This window comes from Hyperolius riggenbachi, chromosome 4 (genome assembly GCF_040937935.1).
Source record: "Hyperolius riggenbachi isolate aHypRig1 chromosome 4, aHypRig1.pri, whole genome shotgun sequence".
NCBI lineage: Eukaryota > Metazoa > Chordata > Amphibia > Anura > Hyperoliidae > Hyperolius > Hyperolius riggenbachi.
This window is the reverse complement of record NC_090649.1, coordinates 490,551,216-490,571,616: the sequence shown is the minus strand read 5'-3', so window position 1 is coordinate 490,571,616 and position 20,401 is coordinate 490,551,216. Positions and strand designations below refer to the sequence as shown.

The 20,401-nt window shown below is 46.4% G+C and overlaps 1 protein-coding gene across 1 annotated transcript in view; it reads right to left on the bottom strand.

The window, feature by feature from the left end:
* PRKCE (protein kinase C epsilon) overlaps window positions 1–20,401 on the bottom strand; it is a 484,799-nt gene that overhangs the window by 196,910 nt on the left and 267,488 nt on the right. The window contains 3 exon segments of the mRNA XM_068233034.1: window positions 4,074–4,247; window positions 7,530–7,744; window positions 19,100–19,196. Of these exon segments, the coding sequence (XP_068089135.1) occupies window positions 4,074–4,247; window positions 7,530–7,744; window positions 19,100–19,196 (486 nt within the window).

Below are 20,401 nucleotides of genomic sequence, written 5' to 3'. Positions count from 1 at the left end.
AGGGCGCAGTGTAGGAGGGGGTGCAGGGCCAGGCAGAGGTGAGAGAGGCCGCAGCCTCAGGGCGCAGTGTAGGAGGGGGTGCAGGGCCGAGGCAGAGGCAAGAGAGGCTCCAGCCTTAGGGCGCAGTGTAGGAGGGGGAGCAGGGCTTGGCCGAGGAAGAGGCGAGACGCTCCAGCCTCAGGGCGCAGTGTAGGAGGGGGTGCAGGGCCAGGCAGAGGTGAGAGAGGCCGCAGCCTCAGGGCGCAGTGTAGGAGGGGGTGCAGGGCCAGGCAGAGGCAAGAGAGGCTCCAGCCTCAGGACACAGTGTAGGAGGGGGTGCAGGGCCAGGCAGAGGCGAGAGAGGCTCCAGCCTCAGGGCGCAGTGTAGGAGGGGGTGCAGGGCCGAGGCAGAGGCAAGAGAGGCTCCAGCCTTAGGGCGCAGTGTAGGAGGGGGAGCAGGGCTTGGCCGAGGAAGAGGCGAGAGACGCTCCAGCCTCAGGGCGCAGTGTAGGAGGGGGTGCAGGGCCAGGCAGAGGTGAGAGAGGCCGCAGCCTCAGGGCGCAGTGTAGGAGGGGGTGCAGGGCCAGGCAGAGGCGAGAGAGGCTCCAGCCTCAGGACACAGTGTAGGAGGGGGTGCAGGGCCAGGCAGAGGCGAGAGAGGCTCCAGCCTCAGGGCGCAGTGTAGGAGGGGGTGCAGGGCCGAGGCAGAGGCAAGAGAGGCTCCAGCCTCAGGGCGCAGTGTAGGAGGGGGCGCACAATTCACTCAGGTATCATTCCCCTATTGTGTATGAAGCAGAGATTAAAAAGAAAAGGGGATACATGGCAGTGACTGCAAACCCGATAACTAAAGATTAATTCTAATGGCAATCAGTGTGTGACGGCTGGGGTGGGAGGGATGGAGGGGGCACAATGGTGTCTCAGCCTTGGGTGCTGGAGGACCTTGTCCCTGCTCTGGCCTCAATTCACTAAGATCAGTTCGGTATAATAATTTAGGTCGGTAAAATACCTCATTTGGTATTTCACACTTGTTTCCAAATTCACTAAGATTTCCTGCATGTTGTAAAAGTTCAGCAATTTACTGAAAAAACATGCTTCAGTTCACTAGTCCCTGCTCGGTAAGTGTCACCCGCTGTGGAGCAGGTCAGGGAGGAAGCTGCGAGTCTTCCCACAAGTGGTGTGCATGAATCAGGGATTTCTGTCCAGTGCATCCCTGCCATCCCTTTAGATGTGCTGCCGCCACTAGAGGGAGCACGTCTTTTTATCAGTATACAGATATGCACATCTGAAGGGATACAGAAAAGCCCTTTTAAATGTCTCCTTCTCCTGCTCTGCTGTTCTGAAGTCCCGCCCTCCAGAGTATCGGATCAAATAGGGTGAGAAGCAGGGCTGTAAGGCTCTTGCTATACGTTGTCTGCTACATCTGGCAATGTTACCGCATGGAGAGTGAGAGTTATCGGCTGATCAGAGATGGAGATAAATACTGAACATTTTTACTTGATTTACTGAATGCTTTCATCTTTGTGAATTGCAGTTTGTTTTACCTTTCCTGAGCAATTTACTGCACTAGTCTAATTTACCCCACTAGTCAGTTGAGGGCCTCTCCCTATTGGCTGGCTGCTACATCTGTCGATGTTACTGCATGGAGATTGTGAGTTACCGGCTGGTCAGAGCTGGAGGTAAATACTGAACACTTCTATTTGATCTTCTAAATGCTTTCATCTTTGTGAATTGCAATTTCTTGACATTTCTTGAGGTCACACCTCACAAGCCAGTAATTTACCCCGCTAGTCGGTCATTTACTTTTCTGTGCAGCAATAGGTTTCGTGAATTGGCATTTGGAAAGGAGATCAGTGGTTTTCTGCATTACTGAATGTGGTAACGCTTAATGAATTGAGGCCATGGAGAATTTGTACACTGTGTAGATTTTGGAGCACAGGACAGGGGTGTTTACCAGCGGCCGCTGCTGCAATCTCTCTCCCCCCCCCCCCCCCCTTCCCTTCCCTTCCTATTATTTCCTGTATATTGAAGTATGGACTTTAAAAATAGCATCGTTGTTGGAACCGCATAAATACAATGGCACAAACATAAGGGCTGGTTCAGACGGACGTTTTTGCGGCGTTAAATGCTTTGTAACTGGTGCTGGGATCCTGTTTATAGAGAAGGGAGATGGTGTTTCCCCCACTTCACAAGGAAGATTAATCTCTCTGTGTGGAGACTTGCTGATGTGTTTAGACAGATGAAAAAAACTGCGCACGTGATCGCTCTTCAAAAGACATATTCCACTGACCGAGACAACTAGCGGCAGCGTCTCTGTTACTTACAAAACACGACATGGATACATGATTTGTGGACAAACGCCACACCCATAATCCCTGTCTGAACATTTGATTGAAAAACTGTAAAGTGACTGTTTGTAGCACTTTCTCAAACACACTGTAAGTAAAATCAGTTTTTGAATTCAGAGGGGAATTTACAGCAAAGCAGTCAATCCCGGCGCAGCTCTGATTGTTAAAGTACAGCTATCACAACTTCTTATTCCCTCCTCCATTGCATACAGGGCCGACCCCCTCCAGAGCAGGTATTGTTGTGGCCATATTTGCTATGGGAGATGGGGGGGGGGGGGGGGGGGCGGTGCAGTCATGGTGTTCAGTGTTACACCATCCCTTGGCTTTCCGTGTTAAATCAGTGGGAAACGTACACAAGAGAGTGCCATATGTGATTGGTAACAGTGTGCCATTAGTACTGAGGCAGCCATAAACATACTGTATATACTCGCATTTAAGCCGACCTGCGAATAAGCTGAGGTACCCACGTTTCCCTCAGAAACCAGGAAAAAGTGATTGACTCATGTATAAGCCCCCTCCCCAGTATACCCCCTTCCACAGTAGCCAGATGTGCACTCAGTACATTCCTTCTCTCCGTATGTGCCCGAAGGATGAGACAGCTGTGTCTCAAGACGTCACTAGATGGCATCATAGGTATGAGACACAGCGATTGCCACACAGGAAGAATCCCCAATCATTGCACCGCTGACACGTTGCTTGCACGCTCCACTCCACAAGTCGGGGACACAGGTAGTCTTGAGCAGCGCACTCTGCACACCATGTTGCAGGGGATGAGGGGACACAGACACAGCAGGGAGCCAGCTGGCAAGAGCAGGATCACTAGTGCACGATCCTTACACTCCTCTGCCAGTAACAAACCTGCTCCACTGACTCGCATATAAGCCGAGGGGGTAACTTTTCAGCACATTTTTTTGTGCTGAAAAATTAGGCTTATACGCGAGTATATAATGTATTCAAAATCAAGCTTGTACAGAAAAGGAAGAAGTGGGAACCGAGAGCCCGATATGGTGTAGTATGTTTGTAAATCACAAGTGTACATAATTCACAACTTGAGGCAGTTACACTCACAAGATTAGGTCACCATATAGGCAACCACTGTATAAGCAGGTGGGGAGATTATGACTTGACCCCACTCAGGTTAAGAAGTCGCTCTCTGTAGATAGGAAAAAGCGGTTACGCTCCTCCACCAAGGGAGAACTCTGTGCCACACAGAGGCGCTTGTCTTTATATCAGACCCTTACTAGTTGTTTCTCCTCGATGAAGCAGGACTATACCTGCGAAACGCGTTGCAATTTGGAGTACCAATTAAATGTTGTTTTTGAAATAAAATAACAGAATTGTGTCCGTCTGTCTGCTGGGGAGGTAAGTCCACCACTACCTCCTCTTTTAAACTTATTTTTTTTATACGGTTTTATCCTATTTTGGCGCCTCTGTTCAAGTTCAAGGCCGTTAGGAAAGTTAGACAATAATGATGGCTAATGGATAACGTTTCCATCTGGCCCATATTTGACAAAGAGAGAAGTTGACAATATTTTTAGCAGGAATAAATATTTCCCAAGAAAAGTTGGTAATCATTTTGCAAACGCCTATAGGTGTGACCACCAACTTACAACATTTTACAACAACCAACCAAACTTCATCTTCTGCTAAGTTTTGTTGTAGTACACCAACACCTTACTGGTTAAACAGGCCAGGATACGCAGGCAAGAGTACACAGATGAAGCCGGTTCTGTAGAGGGGTCCACATACCTTAGTCTGAAAGCAGCAGTAGAGTTGCGTTAGGTACGGATGTTTTCTTGCCAGAGCTAAAATCCTTTTCTCTGTCATAGTGCAATCGACGTCATCGTCCTGTAATATCACATCTTTCTTCAAGACCTTCACAGCATAGACCTCGTCCTTTCCTTTCAGCTCAGCTAGCATGACCTGGGGACATACAGAGGGATTCCTGTTACTGCATGGCACATCCATTGACCTGAGGAAGAGGATTTGTACAGCGAAACGCATGACCTGAGGAAGAGGATTTGTATCATGAAACGCATTGTCTTTATGTGCTTTTTTAAAAATTAAATTACAAATGACCCTTCTGTGTCTTATTGGAAGGCAAGTCAACACTTGCGAGGGGGAATCGTAAAGCTTTAATTATCACCTTGAAGTTATTAGCCCCATCTCCCCCTGTCGTGCCTTCACTGGCTGTCGGTTAAACAAAGGATACATTTCAAATTCATTAATCTCTCCTACAAAGCTCTTTGAAACCTAGCTCTTTCTGATCGAAATAAACGCATTTCCAGATACCATCCTACGTGCATGCTCTGCACTACTAACAATATTCTCCAGTCTTCCTCTCTGGTCAACTCTTCTCACTTCCACCTACAAGATTTCTCTCAATCCTCTCCCTTTCTCTGGAACTCCCTCCCTCAACACATCTGCCACTCACCCACACTTACCCTTTTTAGGCGAAACCTGAACACTGGCCTCTTCAGGCAAGCATACTCTGTCTCTTAGGACACCTTAACAACTGACCACCATTTTACCACCTCATACAAAGCTTCCCTTTACCTACTGTCCTATACCTAAAACCTTTAGACGGTAAGGCTGATTGGCCAGGGCTCTCTTCCCCCTTTTGTCTCACAATGCTGTGTAATGGGTGTGCATAGCTTCCACTAATATGTAAGAATCTGTAACGGATTTGTCCACACCACAAGCTATGATCCACCATTGTCTTGTACTGTTAAGTGTTGAACTGTTTATGTATTATACCTTGTAGTCTATTATACAGCGCCACGGAAGATGCTGCCGCTATATAAATCATAATAATACATTGATTAAATTTTATCAGTGTCGATATTGGTCCCTAAGAGCATGATGGTGAGAAAATCAGCTCAATGTATCCTTTATTTCTTTTACAGATTGCCGGAAGTGACTAAAGTGTAAAATGGAAAATACTGAGGCTTGCAGCGTGATAAAAGTTCCTGCATTTGAAGGGTAATAGTTCCCAACCCAAAAAAATCCTCTTTATCCTCTTCCAACTGCGTCAACCTGTCTTGAAAGGTCACGCTGGTTTTGTTTCTGGAAAGGTGTTAGCAGGCGTGGCACCCAGCGTGCAGATACCTTAGACACGTGCAGTTCCTCATGAATTATTTTGCACACACTACCATCACTGAAGGTGGCCACACACCATAGTTCAATTTAAGAATTGCAATAAATTTTTCTGACCGATTGTAACATTTCAAAAATATGACCAATGTACCACACACCTATGTTCAATTTTTCTCCAACTATGATAAAAATGATTGGAAACTGACAAAATTGCTAGGGTGTGTATATTAATAAATTGACAATCCAACACACACCATACAATCTTTAGAAAGATTGAATAAAAATATCTGGCATTCCGGATTGATTAAAATCGAAGAAAACGGGAAATCCGATCGGATTTTTCAGTCGAATAAAAAAAAAGTTTTCGATTTTTTCGGGAGATGCGATCGTTTTTATCGAATTAACGTAAAATCGGATAATTTTATTGTATCGTGTGTGGCCACCTTGAGGCCAGTGACATTTATGATCATTCGGATAGTTGTCCATCTGTCTTCCAGGATTAAACACTGACCTGGTCTTCCGGGTCTTGGCTCGTCTGTGAGGGACCACTATGGATATTTCTTTTCACCTCACAATAGTGTTATAAGATGGGCAATCGTTTCCATAAACTGCCATCATCTCATCATGAATTTGCCGAGCACTATTACCCTTCAAATGCTGGAACTTTATCACGCCGCCAGCCTCAATCTTTTCCATCTCGCACTTTCGTTACTTCTGCCACAATGTGTAGAAGAAATAAACGATACAATGGGCTGATTTTCTTACCATCATGCACTTAGAGACCAATGATGACACTGACAAAATGTCATCAATATACAATAATAATGTCCAGGTGATGATGAAAACTTTAGGGCTCTTTCACATTAGACAACGCGAGCCGTTCTCCTGCACGTGTTGAATAGCCTGCAGCGTGTCGTCGGGTGTCTGCGGTGCGACACAATCAGTGGTAGCTATTAATTCACCTGATGGGAAAAAGCCGGCTTACGACGATTAAATGCTCCTGGGTGCGTTGAACCGCAATGCACTGAAACGCAGTGTCGCGTGTGAAAGGTAAAATGAAAGTCTATGGACTTTTATTTTACCTTAGTAAATGCAAAGTATTGACTTAGCGTCAAAACGCAAGAAAAGAGCTCTGATGTGAAGGAGCCCTGAAGAAACCCCTTATATGTCCCCTTTAAACTACTATTTAGTGGTTTTATCTGCATTGGGGGCCTCCTCCGTTTTCCTTTAGTCACTACGACAGGGGTGATCAAACTTTTCCAGTCACGGGCCGTATTTCTCTCCTCTCCCCCCTCCCTGCAGAGTGGTGCGCAATGATAGGTTACTCACCCAAATCATAGCTTCCAGTGCCAATCTCCATGACCACAGCGGCGTCATGTGAAACGCTGGCACTTAGTGATGGCAGGTCACATGACGCCGCTGTGGCCTTGGACATTCGGCACTGGAAGCTGCGATTGGGTGAGTTAAAGCTGTCATTACAAGACCCCTCGCAACTCTGAATGGAGGGAAGAGAGGAATCCAACCATCCATCGGCGGGCCGATTGAAAGCACTACCGAGCTGGAAATGGCCCACAGGCTGTAGTTTGCCCAGCTTTGCACTAAGAGAATGAGAGCCTATGAGAATGCAGACAGCCGGGAACTGTCATGGGGAACAAATGCTCCTGGTCAGGACAGAGGAGGCACCTCTCCCTCTCTACCCACAGCAATGGATTAGTGAGTTCACGATGCTCTAATTTAACTGGAACCGATGGTCTTGTGGGCGGGACCGCAGCTCTGATATTGGGGCCAATCACTGCACTACCTCAGTAGCCGTGACCTGACAACTGATAGGTTACTGCTACTGAATTAGTGCAGCGATTGGCCCAGTGAGGTCATCGTCTCCAATTAACAAAAGGCTGCAGCATATATTTGTGCGAGAGAACACCTGGGTCACTTGGTGCTTTTTGGCTCATAAGACGCACTAACCCCCACCCCCTCCCCCTTACACACACACACCTTTGGGGAAGAAAATTGCATCATAGTCTAAAAAATACAGTATATACAGCTGTAGTATGAGACTATAACTATGAGGGTAATGTTTCTGACACATTTTACACCACAGTTACACACCTTTCCAAAGCTTCCTTTTCCTAATACTTTGATGAAGTTGAAGTCCTCCAGGCCTATCCTCTTAGCTTGGTGGAGTTTGATCACCCCATTCTCCCCGTTTTCCCCCGTTATTGTCAGCAGACTGTCCGTCGGGCCGGTGGCCGCAGCTTTGTGCTCTTCTCCCCGGTTGTCAAACGAAAGTGCTTTCCTGATGTTGTTTTCAAGTTCTTTAATTTCTGCAGGGAATAAAAAGAGAGGGAACCTCATGGTGGATAGTTGGGAGCAGAAGCCTCGAGGCTCAGCATACACAGGAGATTGGCTCACACCAGCGTTCTCCATCTCAGCACCTCCTACATTGCATAGTGAGGAGAGATCAGCAGGGCTGGACTTTCCTTCAGTCGGCATACACACTTTCAATAGCTGTTGCTCCAAGGGTTAATTCTGGGACTAATCACTGTACAGACACTGCTTGGCAGCATGTCCTGATTTATGCAATGCTGAGGAAAAAGGGCAAACAACAGGAGCCCCTTGGTTGGTTATCAATGGTGTCAGGGTCTGACGCCACATTATGGACTCCGTACAGTACCGTGGAAAATATGGATGGCATATAAATTAATATTATTGTAGGACAGGACTATGCAGCCTCGTATTACTATCAATGCAGGTGTTGGTGTTTCTTCAGCATTACCTAACATAGTCTCCATCTCCTTAAAGGCTAAAAAATACAAAAAAAAACAAGGTAAGCTTAAAGTGAACCTCCAGACTTAAAATCTACTCAGCAGCACTGAAAAGGCTTGGTGTTTCTTTAGCAGTTTCACAGCATCAGAACTTTTTTTTTCTTATCCAAGCCTCATTTTTGGCTGCATAGAAGCTAAGCACCGCCCCATCAAACAAAACTGCCTGGGCATTTTCCCCGATGCTGTGCAAAGCATGATGGGATTTCCTTGGCCCTCGGCTTAGATATTCCATCAGTCTGGATCTCTTGCCAATGCATCGTGAAGGATTGAGGGCCCCTGTACACACGCAAGATATTCAGCAAAGGCGGCTCTTACCAGCTGCGTTGGCCGAAAAAAATCAACTAGTGTGTGTAAAAGTCTCCACCCCCATCACCCATCAATCTCCTGGTTTGTCACCTTGCGGTATTCTATACATGTGTCAGAGGATTGCTGTGTTTAAAAAGTTGCATCCTAGTTGTCGGAATTCTAACCACGGAAAGAATATTAAACGTCCTGAAGGGGTTACTATGCCTTCTCTTACCCTGCAGCGCCAGATACGCCGCGCCTAAGTTGGGTGCCGCTGTAGCAGCAGCGCTATAGTCTGAGGCCAGCAAACAGGTCATTCGGAGTTCCTGCCGCCGCCGGCCCCTGAATGGTTTCTTGCTCCAAGTGGCTCGGACTCAGGAGGTACCAAGCAACTCAGGTGACCCAAACCACTCGGAATGTATAGGGGGATAAAAGAGACCGAAAAGCCCTCCTACTAACAAGCAAAGCTTGGTGAACTTTGCCTTCTTAAGACAGAAGGAAATTTGCAATAATTCAGCTATAAGTGAACATTTGTGGTTACCCACAATGCACCACTACTGAATATCAATCCCTGCCATGTACTGATGAGGGCCAAAAACCCGAAACAGGCTGTCTACATGGGGGTTGGTGTGGCTGTGTAATATTTAAAGCTATAGGCTTGCTAGACACCAGCGGTTCTGGATGCTTGACTTTAGAGTGACCAGATTTTTGTGGGTCCAACCTGGGACGGGGAGGGGGGGAGGAGGACTGAGGAGCGCGCAGCGACGAAGACTGGGGGGGGTGCTCTGGCGAAAAATGGGCGTGGCCATGACATTGTATGGGCGAAGCTAACGTAATGATGTAACAGCGAGGCATAAGAAAGCAGTGTTTACGCCATGATGTGGACAAACGAGACTTTGCATCATGGGTGTGCAGAAACTGTGTGATGCTAATAGTATACCGTAACCACAAAGCAGCAAACATAACCATCTATGACCATTAAATAATAAATGCAGTAACAGTTACCCCGGACACCAGAAAATAAACGCAATGGGCAACATGTCAGCACAAAATAAACGCAATGTGGGCAACATGTCAGTATAAAATAAATGCAATGCGGGCAACATGTCAGTACAAAATAAACACAATGCGGGCAAACATGTCAGTACAAAATAAACGCAATGCGGGCAACATGTCAGTACAAAATAAACGCAATGCGGGCAAACATGTCAGTATGAAATAAACGCAATGCAGGCAAACATGTCAGTGCAAAATAAACGCAATGCGGGCAACATGTCAGTACAAAATAAACGCAATGCGGGCAAACATTTCACCAGAAAAGAAACGCAATGCGGGCAACATGTCACCAGAAAAGAAACGCAATGTGGGCAAACATTTCACCAGAAAATTAACGCAATGCAAGCAAACATTTCACCAGAAAAGAAACGCAATGCGGGCAAACATTTCACCAAAAAAGAAACAATGCGGGCAAACATTTCACCAGAAAAGAAATGCAATGCGGGCAAACATTTCACCAGAAAAGAAACGCAATGCGGGCAACGTGTCACCAGAAAAGAAACGCAATGTGGGCAAACATTTCACCAGAAAATTAACGCAATGCAAGCAAACATTTCACCAGAAAAGAAACGCAATGCGGGCAAACATTTCACCTGGAAAAGAAACGCAATGCAGGCAAACATTTCACCTGGAAAAAAAAACGTAATGCGGGCAAACATTTCACCTGGAAAAAAACCGCAATGCGGGCAAACATTTCACCAGAAAAGAAATGCAATGCGGGCAAACATTTCACCTGGAAAAAAATGCAATGCGGGCAAACATTTCACCTGGAAAAAAAACGTAATGCGGGCAAACATTTCACCTGGAAAAAAAACGCAATGCGGGCAAACATTTCACCAGAAAAGAAACGCAATGCGGGCAAACATTTCACCAGAAAAGAAACGCAATGCGGGCAAACATTTCACCTGGAAAAGAAACGCATCAATGCGGGCAAACATTTCACCTGGAAAATAAAGCATTTACTCACCTGGCAATAGTCTCCGGCCTCTGACGCGCTGCTCCTGGGACCGTCTTACTTCTCCTGCAGTCTCCCGCGCTGACAGGGCTACGGCAAGATGGCGCCCGAAGCCCTGTACTGGAGACACAAATAGGTCTCCAGTACAGGGCTTTGGCAGCCATCTTGCCGTAGCCCTGCTCGCCTGCCGGTGTCGGAACAGAGACCGGAAGACGAGGCTGGAGCGGGGCTGCGGGCAATGAACTGGCACGGCGCTGCTGAAAGCGGGACGTTTCCCGGGACCTCATGCAGCCTGGGACAGCGGACCCCGAATCCGGGACACGTCCCGGGCAATCCGGGACGTCTGGTCACTCTATTGTCTTGCTTACAGGGGCGAAAAGAGATAATTTGCCTATTCAGTAGTAGTGCATTGTGGGTAACCTCAAATGTACACTTATAGCTGAATTATTGCCTTCTGTTTTAAGAAGGCAAATTTCACAAAGCATGACTCAGAGGTGGAATAGTATTTTATGCCTACTCCCCCCATTAGGGCAGCCCCCTCATTCAACCTCTTCAAGAAGGCCCTCAAAACTTACCTTTCACTCTGGCCTACCACCCCTCACAAGTGCTCTAAACCTACAGCTGAACTCTGGTCCCCTACCTCTCGTGTCCTTACCTCTCCCTCTAAATTGTAAGCCTTTGGGCAGGGTCCTCCTCCTTTTGTGTCCTACCTGATCTTGCACCTCCATTACGGTGCACCCATGCTATGCATGTGAGTGAACCTAACTTGCCTAATCTCCATGCTCCATCCAGTGACTGACTAAGCATTACCTTGTACTCATACTGTGCTGTGTGATCTCCATGCTTCATCCAGTGACTAAGCATTACCTTGTACTCATACTGTGCTGTGTGATCTCCATGCTCCCCTCCAGTGACTAAGCATTACCTTGTACTCATACTGTGCTGTGTAATCTCCATGCTCCCCTCCAGTGACTAAGCATTACCTTGTACTCATACTGTGCTGTGTGATCTCCATGCTCCATCCAGTGACTAAGCATTACCTTGTACTCATACTGTGCTGTGTGATCTCCATGCTCCCATCCAGTGACTAAGCATTACCTTGTACTCATACTGTGCTGTGTGCTCTCCATGCTCCATCCAGTGACTAAGCATTACCTTGTACTCATACTGTGCTGTGTGATCTCCATGCTCCCCTCCAGTGACTAAGCATTACCTTGTACTCATACTGTGCTGTGTAATCTCCATGCTCCCCTCCAGTGACTAAGCATTACCTTGTACTCATACTGTGCTGTGTGATCTCCATGCTCCATCCAGTGACTAAGCATTACCTTGTACTCATACTGTGCTGTGTGATCTCCATGCTCCCATCCAGTGACTAAGCATTACCTTGTACTCATACTGTGCTGTGTGCTCTCCATGCTCCATCCAGTGACTAAGCATTACCTTGTACTCATACTGTGCTGTGTGATCTCCATGCTCCCCTCCAGTGACTAAGCATTACCTTGTACTCATACTGTGCTGTGTAATCTCCATGCTCCCCTCCAGTGACTAAGCATTACCTTGTACTCATACTGTGCTGTGTGATCTCCATGCTCCATCCAGTGACTAAGCATTACCTTGTACTCATACTGTGCTGTGTGATCTCCATGCTCCATCCAGTGACTAAGCATTACCTTGTACTCATACTGTGCTGTGTGATCTCCATGCTCCCCTCCAGTGACTAAGCATTACCTTGTACTCATACTGTGCTGTGTGATCTCCATGCTCCATCCAGTGACTAAGCATTACCTTGTACTCATACTGTGCTGCGTGATCTCCATCCTCCCCTCCAGTGACTAAGCATTACCTTGTACTCATACTGTGCTGTGTGATCTCCATGCTCCCCGCCAGTGACTAAGCATTACCTTGTACTCATACTGTGCTGTGTGATCTCCATGCTCCCCTCCAGTGACTGACTAAGCATTACCTTGTACTCATACTGTGCTGTGTGATCTCCATGCTCCATCCAGTGACTAAGCATTACCTTGTACTCATACTGTGCTGTGTGATCTCCATGCTCCATCCAGTGACTAAGCATTACCTTGTACTCATACTGTGCTGTGTGATCTCCATGCTCCCATCCAGTGACTAAGCATTACCTTGTACTCACACTGTGCTGTGTAATCTCCATGCTCCATCCAGTGACTAAGCATTACCTGGTACTCATACTGTGCTGTGTGATCTCCATGCTACCATCCAGTGACTAAGCATTACCTTGTACTCATACTGTGCTGTGTGATCTCCATGCTACCATCCAGTGACTAAGCATTACCTTGTACTCATACTGTGCTGTGTGATCTGGTTTTCTTGTATTCCTGTATTGTCATATTGCTGTATGTCACCCCTAAATATTGTCTGTAACCTAAACTAATGTCCAGAGCTGCGTAATATGTGGGTGCTTTATAAATACAATAAATAAATAAATAAATAATGCAGGGTGAGCCAACATTCGGCGCACCCTGTGCCAAGCACACCGGCGGCACACTGACACGTACGCTTAATGCAACCCCAACATCGATTTTTTTTTGTTGTTGATTGAATTCTGTAGGAGTGATATCATAATCAATACAATTCTGAGCCTGGTATTACTACGTTAGCCCTGATCAATAATTCAATATGCTTGCATTACTTATGTCAGCTCTGTTTTAAAATACAGGCAAAATACTGGCAATGGACTCACATTGTATACACAAAGAAATGACTCAACATTAGTCCCTCAAGCTATGCACAGCTGCTAGATTTCTGTCAGCAGAAAGGATCGCTCACAACGGTTTGGGGCAAAAATCTAGTGTCAGCACTTGTTTGGTGCTTCCTACTCATTCTAGGCACCTCCCCCCCCCCCCCCGCCCCCCAGCAGAACATCAAAAGCTGCTTAGCGGTAGCTCAACAGCATGCCTGTACGCATACATATGAACTGGCCGCCGGGAGACTTGGGCAAAGGATACAGCCGGTGTGGCTGATCCTGCTGCTGCACAAGTCCTGGTGGCGGTAATTACTATTCCCCCTCCAGGTCCACGTGGATAGTGGGGAATAATGTAATTCGGCTTCTAGCTATTGCTGGAAGGCAAATTACAGTGTTTTAGAGCAACTTCAGCTCCGTCTTCTGAAAGCGCTGAAGTTACTGACTGTGCGCCGCTGTAATTCCTATTACGGCCTATAGCGGCGCCGGCTGCGCCCAAATCTCCTGCGCTGTAATCACAGCGCTTGGCCTGTACAGCACTCGACTCTAAAGTTGTCATACATTGTTCTATGGAGCGATGATTTGAGCATCTGTGCATAGCTTGGCTTTGTACTTAGTGTTTGCTGACACTTGTAAGAGCTGCCCGAGTATGATAAGCAGCGCAGACACACAAATTACAAACATGTTTGAAGCACATTTTTGAAGCAGAGACCAGCGCACACTGCAGATCGATTACTACAGATGTAGGTACAGAGTAACAGCTCACACTGTACATACTGCAAGCATATCAGATTATTGATCAGAGGCATAAAAAGACTGACGTGCAGGTACACTAACATTTCAATATCCTCCGACTTCAGCAGTTTGGAGGTGTGGCATGTATTAATGGGCGGGGTTTAAGGCTGCAGGTTTTTCTAGCCTGGCAGGAGTGCACTTTGGAGGTGTGGCATGTATTAATGGGCGGGGTTTAAGGCTGCAGGTTTTTCTAGCCTGGCAGGAGTGCAGCTTGGAGGTGTGGCAAGTACTGATGGGTGGGGTTTAAGGCTGCAGGTTTGTCTAGCCTGGCAGGAGTGCAACTTGGAGGTGTGGCAAGTACTGATGGGTGGGGTTTAAGGCTGCAGGTTTTTCTAGCCTGGCAGGAGGGCACTTTGGAGGTGTGGCATGTATTAATGGGTGGGGTTTAAGGCTGCAGGTTTTTCTAGCCTGGCAGGAGTGCAGTTTGGAGGTGTGGCATATAATGATGGGTGGGGTTTACAGCTGCAGGGCTTTTTTTATGCCTGTTGGCTCCCGAGAAGTAAATCCAACCCTGGAGCTCAGTCAGTTAGACTAAAACACAGAAACTGAAAATATACAGTAAGGGTGCAGACAGCTTTTGTTTCTACCTTTGCTTTCTTCCTCGTCTGCATTAAGTGAATAAAGAATATTTGAGACAAAAGATAAAAACAAGAATAGTAAGAACTCAAAAAGAAAAAAAAAAGAAAAAAAAAACAAAAAACATACATAATCTAAGTATACAAAAAAAGATGAACTTTGGAACTGCAGTAGCACCTTCCCAGGCATTTGTCTGACCGCCTCCTGGCCCGCCCATTCCATTTTTCTGCACCTATCAATTTAGAGGAAAACTATTGCAACACAATTCAAATACACACTTAAAGTGTAAATGTAGATTTCTACCAGGGTACAATGCACTTCACAAACCGTTTTCCTATCACTAACTGTAAGCAGTGAAAATCTGTGAGATCGGTCAGGTTTTGGACTAGTCCTTCTCCTCATGATGGGGGGGGGGGTGTTACTTCGCTATTTCCTTATTTACAAAAGCACTTACCAAACTGTGGTTGCTCAGTTCACTTCCCAAAATATTCTTCAAATGAGTAGTGAAGTTGGCTGACATCTTTGTATAGATCCTTTCCAGTGAGTGCTTTAGTATATAATAAAAGGTAATACGGAGAATCCCCTATGAGGAGATGGACTAGCCTTAAAATCTGTCAGATTTTTTTTTTACCTACTTTAACAGACAGCAACATAGGAAAAAAGTAATTTATACTTATACTTCTTTCTCTGGCAGAAATGTACATTTTATACGTATACATTTTAAATTTTAAAACATTTTCGCCATAGTGGTCCTTATTATTAATGGCAATTCACCTCGTCTCTTTTGTGATTGTATTGCGCATCTACTTAAAGGACTCCTGAAGCAAAAGGGACGTCGAGGCTGCCATATTTATATGCTTTTAAGCAATACCAGTTGTCTGGCTGTCCTGCTGATCCTCTGTCTCTAATACTATTATCCATAGCCCCTGAACAAGCATGCAGCAGATCAGGTGTTTCTGACATAATTGTCAAATCTGACAAGATTAGCTGCATGCTTGTTTCTGGCATTATTCAGACACTACTGCAGCCAAATAGACCAGCAGGACAGCCAGGCAACTGATTTTGGTAAAAAGGAAATAAATATGGCAGCCTTCCGTTGTCCCTTAAAAAAAAAAAAAACTACAGCCATCATGAGATTTCCTAACCGCAGATACATGCATCTCCAATCTATTGCTTCCTTCGGAGATGAACTTGTGCTGTTTTGGCTGGTTGCTCAGGCACCCGCAAGCACATGTATCAGGCGATCCCCGCAAGTGCTGTATACTGGGGACTTCAATGTAGTCTGAATTATGTAAAGAAAACTTGGGAGTTTTAAAACAAGAAAAGTTAGATACTTACGTCAGCCTCTCCGATTCTCCTGCCCCCCAATAATTCTCGCCGGGACCCTCTTCTTGTTCACAGCCCTGTACATGCATTGTGCAGTCGCAAGTATGGCCCAGTTGCATGCGCTGTGGCTGCTCATGCCCGGCGTAACAAGCAGGGCACAAGCTGCGTAGGCACGGGGTGTACTTGCGCCTGCATCTTGGTTGGGAGCGCGGTCACAAAAGAATATTCTAAAAGCCCTGATGAATAGGTTCATTGGGTCCCAGAGCTGGATCGGTGAGGTCAGAGATGGGGAAGCCTTTGTACTATCCAGAGGCTATTACTGAGGTAAGTATTCAGTTTTGTTCCTTTTTTTCTCTTCAGGCATTTCGGGACCGCCGCTACGAGATCCTACGCCGCACTTGTGGCTGTTCTAGCCTGATGAGGCGTAGAATCTACACCGATCGCCGTTTCCGCTGCTGATGTGATCATGCGCACCTGAGAGGGGAGATTAAGCTGTCATATGACGTATGGCTGATGATCACGTGATCAAATTGACAGCTGCGGCGGTAGGGGGGAAAGAAGAGGATCCACTCACCTGCCTGCTGTTCCCGTGACGATCAGCGCTTCCCACCGCTCTTGCCTGCATCTCTGCTCGTTGTGACGTAACTCCCAGGCCGCGGCTTGATGACGTCATCAAGCCGCGACTCGGGACTTAGCGTCAGTACAAGCGGGGATGTGGGAGAGAGCGGTGGTGTCCGCAGCGGCTCATCGCTGGAGCCTGGGAGGTGAGTGAAAGCTGAAAGGGGGACACCTGGCCACACAGGGGGGGCACAGCCCAGCAACAGGATCCGGCTGCCTGAACCCGCAAACCCCCCCCCCCACCTCCCATGCAAAAGTGCCTGGTTCTTCAAGGGGGTTAGGTGGCCGGTCCTGAAAGGGTTTAACCTGCTGAGCGGTCTGGACGAGCTCAGCTCGTCCAACACCGCCAGAGGCTGCCGCTCAGGCCCTGCTGGGCCGATTTCCACCAAATAAAAAGCAGCACACGCAGCCGGCACTTTGCCAGCCGCGTGTGCTGCCTGATCGCCGCTGCAGCGCGGCCATCCGCCGCGTGCAGCGGCGAAAGAGGGTCCCCCCAGCCGCCCGAGCCCAGCGTAGCCGGGAACAAACAGTTCCGGCCAGCGCTAAGGGCTGGATCGGAGGCGGCTGACGTCAGGACGTCGGCTGACGTCCATGACGTCACTCCGCTCAGCGAAACACGGAGGGCCGCTCATTGCGGCCTTCCGTGTTATTTCTTGCCGCCGGAGGCGATCGGAAGATCGCCTCCGGAGCGCCCTCTAGTGGGCTTTCATGCAGCCAACTTTCAGTTGGCTGCATGAAATAGTTTTTTTTTTATTTAAAAAAACCCTCCCGCAGCCACCCTGGCGATTTAATCAGAACGCCAGGGTGGTTAAGTGTACCCGAGGTGACGTGACACAATGAGATAAACATGTGTATGTACAGTGCAAAACATTAATAACCAGGCCGATTTTCATTTTTATTTTGCTGCCTGAAAGAGTTAATTTTCAAACATGCAAGTGACAGCTTCTGTCTTGTCAGGAATATAGTAAATCTTACTGTAAAGCAAAGTACAGTGATAAAAGTTTTCCTGGCAGAATACAACTTCTGAAGGCAGACAGAAAAGGGTCAATAGTTCATGTATTTTAACATTTGGCCACTTAATAGGCTGCCATTGAGCAAAGACAATAAAACATTCCGATCTAACTTGTAAATGTTTCAATATAAAATAAACCATGGGAAAAATAGGAGGATAAATACAATTGTTTATCTCATCAGTTTATTTTTCACTTTAATGCTGTCCATCAATTAAAGGACAAGTGAAGCGAGAAGAATACAGAGGCTGTTATATTTATGTCCTTTTAAACAATGCCAGTTGCCTGGCTGTCTTGCTGATCTATTTGGCTGCAGTAGTGTTTGAATCCCACACCTGAAACAAGCATGCAACTAATCTTGTCAGATCTGATTGTCAGAAACACCCGATCTGCTGCATGCTTGTTCAGGGGCTATGGCTAAAAGTATTAGAAGCAGAGGATCAGCAGGACAGCCAGGCAACTGGTATTGATTACAAGGAAATAAATATGGCAGCCTCCATATACCTCTAGCTTCAGGTGTCCTTTAAATACAATCGCTTCTTTTAATCTGAAATATGTTATTCAACATGTGATCATTCACTATAAACCACACAATTAAAGGGAACCTAAACTGAGAAGGATTTGGATTTTTCCTTTTAAAAATACCAGTTGCCTGACTCTCCTGCTGATCCTGTGTCTCTAATACTTTTAGCCACAGCCCCTGAACAAGCATGCAGATCAGGTGCTCTGACTGAAGTCAGACTGGATTAGCTGCATGCTTGTTTCAGGTGTGTGATTCAGCCACTACTGCAGCCAAAGAGATCAGCAGGACTAACAAGCAACTGGTATTGTGTAACAGGAAACATCCATATCCCTCTCGGTTAAGCTTCCCTGTAATGGGTACCTCTATTCTGAAAGCGGCAGGAAAGGCAAGACTTTGGCTGATCTTTTATGCAAGGGCCAAAATCATTTTAATACTATAGTTGTAAATTACTATTGGTTATAAGGCTTTAAAGATCACAACTGGATTGCATGAGATTCCTATAGGGAAATCTGATGACCTCCTAGGGCATACATGTTACAAACTCCGGCCCGCGGGCCAAATCTGGCCCTCAGAGCCATTAAATCTCAAGTGGTTTCCCCATTTTGCATTATGTTTGGCCCACTCTAGACCACCAGGGAAACTATATTGGAGGTGATGCCCTAGAACACCAGGGAAGCCATATGGGGGAGGGGGGAAACCACTTAACACCAGGGAACATTATAAGGGATGAAGGTGACCAGTAGACATTGAGGTTGGCCCGCGACTTGGTCCCAGTGTACAATTTTGGCCCACATTGTATTTGAGTTTGACACCCTGTCCTAGAAGAGGCAGTCAGACAAATCACTAGAGAGAAGTTCCGGTGACTACCAAAAACTTTTGCAGAAAATGAAACCAAATTTTAGAAAGGCCTAAAGTTCTCCTTTAACAGCTGCCTAGGCTACTTAATGTTTAGTTCCCGTTTTCCTTTCAACGCAAAGCAAAAATCACCAACCCTGATCACACGGAGATGTTGGGGCGGATTTTGACCTATCGTCCTCCACCGACGGGATCCCGGGAACTGGGGGCTGAATTTCGGCACCTGGATTTAACTAAGAAAAGGACAATATAAGAAACAATCAGGTCATTTATACCTGCAAGGCAAAGTATAGCTTAGCATAGAAAGGAAGCAAAAAAAAACAAAAAAAAGCACATATTCCACCTACGAAGCAATTTCTTGTTATACAATGCAACAAAATAATATTCAGCTGATGTCTCACAAATCTCTTTTATAAAATCTGTCGAGAAGCCCAAACCCTGGCTACTTCCTGCAAAACAGACTGTCACTGCTACAGGCTGCAAACCGCTCAGGGAGATCAGTCTGTGCCAGCCCACAAGCAGCCTGCACAGTGTGATGATGTAATGCTAGTGGTAGAAGCCACGCCCACAGTACATGGAACTCATTCTCTGAGATATTCCCTGAAATAAACTACTTACCTAATCAGTGGTCGCTTGTTTGTGAGTACCCTTCTCATAGGTACCCTTCTTATATGTGCCATTTGTTTTTTCCTTACATGACCTAAATATTACACTACCATGTGCTCCCAGTGCCCCTGTTTTTATTTGTATTCACTTGTTTTGATCTTATGGATTTTCTCCCAGTTTTGCCTCCTCGGTTGCACTCCCATGGCCAGGAGCAATCTGTACATGCGCAGCTTAAACGACACCCGAAGTGACGTGTGACATTATGAGATAGACATGTGTATGTACAGTGCCTAGCACACAAATAACTAGGCTGTGTTCCTTTTTTTCTTTCTCTGCCTGAAAGAGTTAAATATCAGGTATGTAAGTGGCTGACTCAGTCCTGACTCAGACAGGAAGTGACTACAGTATGACCCTTACTGATAAGAAATTCCCCTTGTTATCTCTTTCCTGCTCTCAGAAGCCATTTTCTGCTAGGAAAGTGGTTTATAGCTGGAATTTCTTATCAGTGAGGGTCACACTGTAGTCTCTTCCTGTCTGAGTCAGGACTGAGTCAGCCACTTACATACTTGATGTTTAACTCTTTCAGGCAGAGAAAGAAAAAAAAGAACACCGCATAGTAAATAGTGTGCTAGGCACTGTACATACACATGTCTATCTCATCATGTTACACATCACTTCGGGTGTCCTTTAAAGCGGAACTAAAGTATCTTTAAAAAAAATAAATTAAATCACTTAGCTGGGACTTCAGCCAGCCCCCCGCAGCCGTCCTGTGCCCATGCCGTTTCAAAATGATCTTCCGTTCCCCCGACGTAGATCACTTTCTATTCTTCCA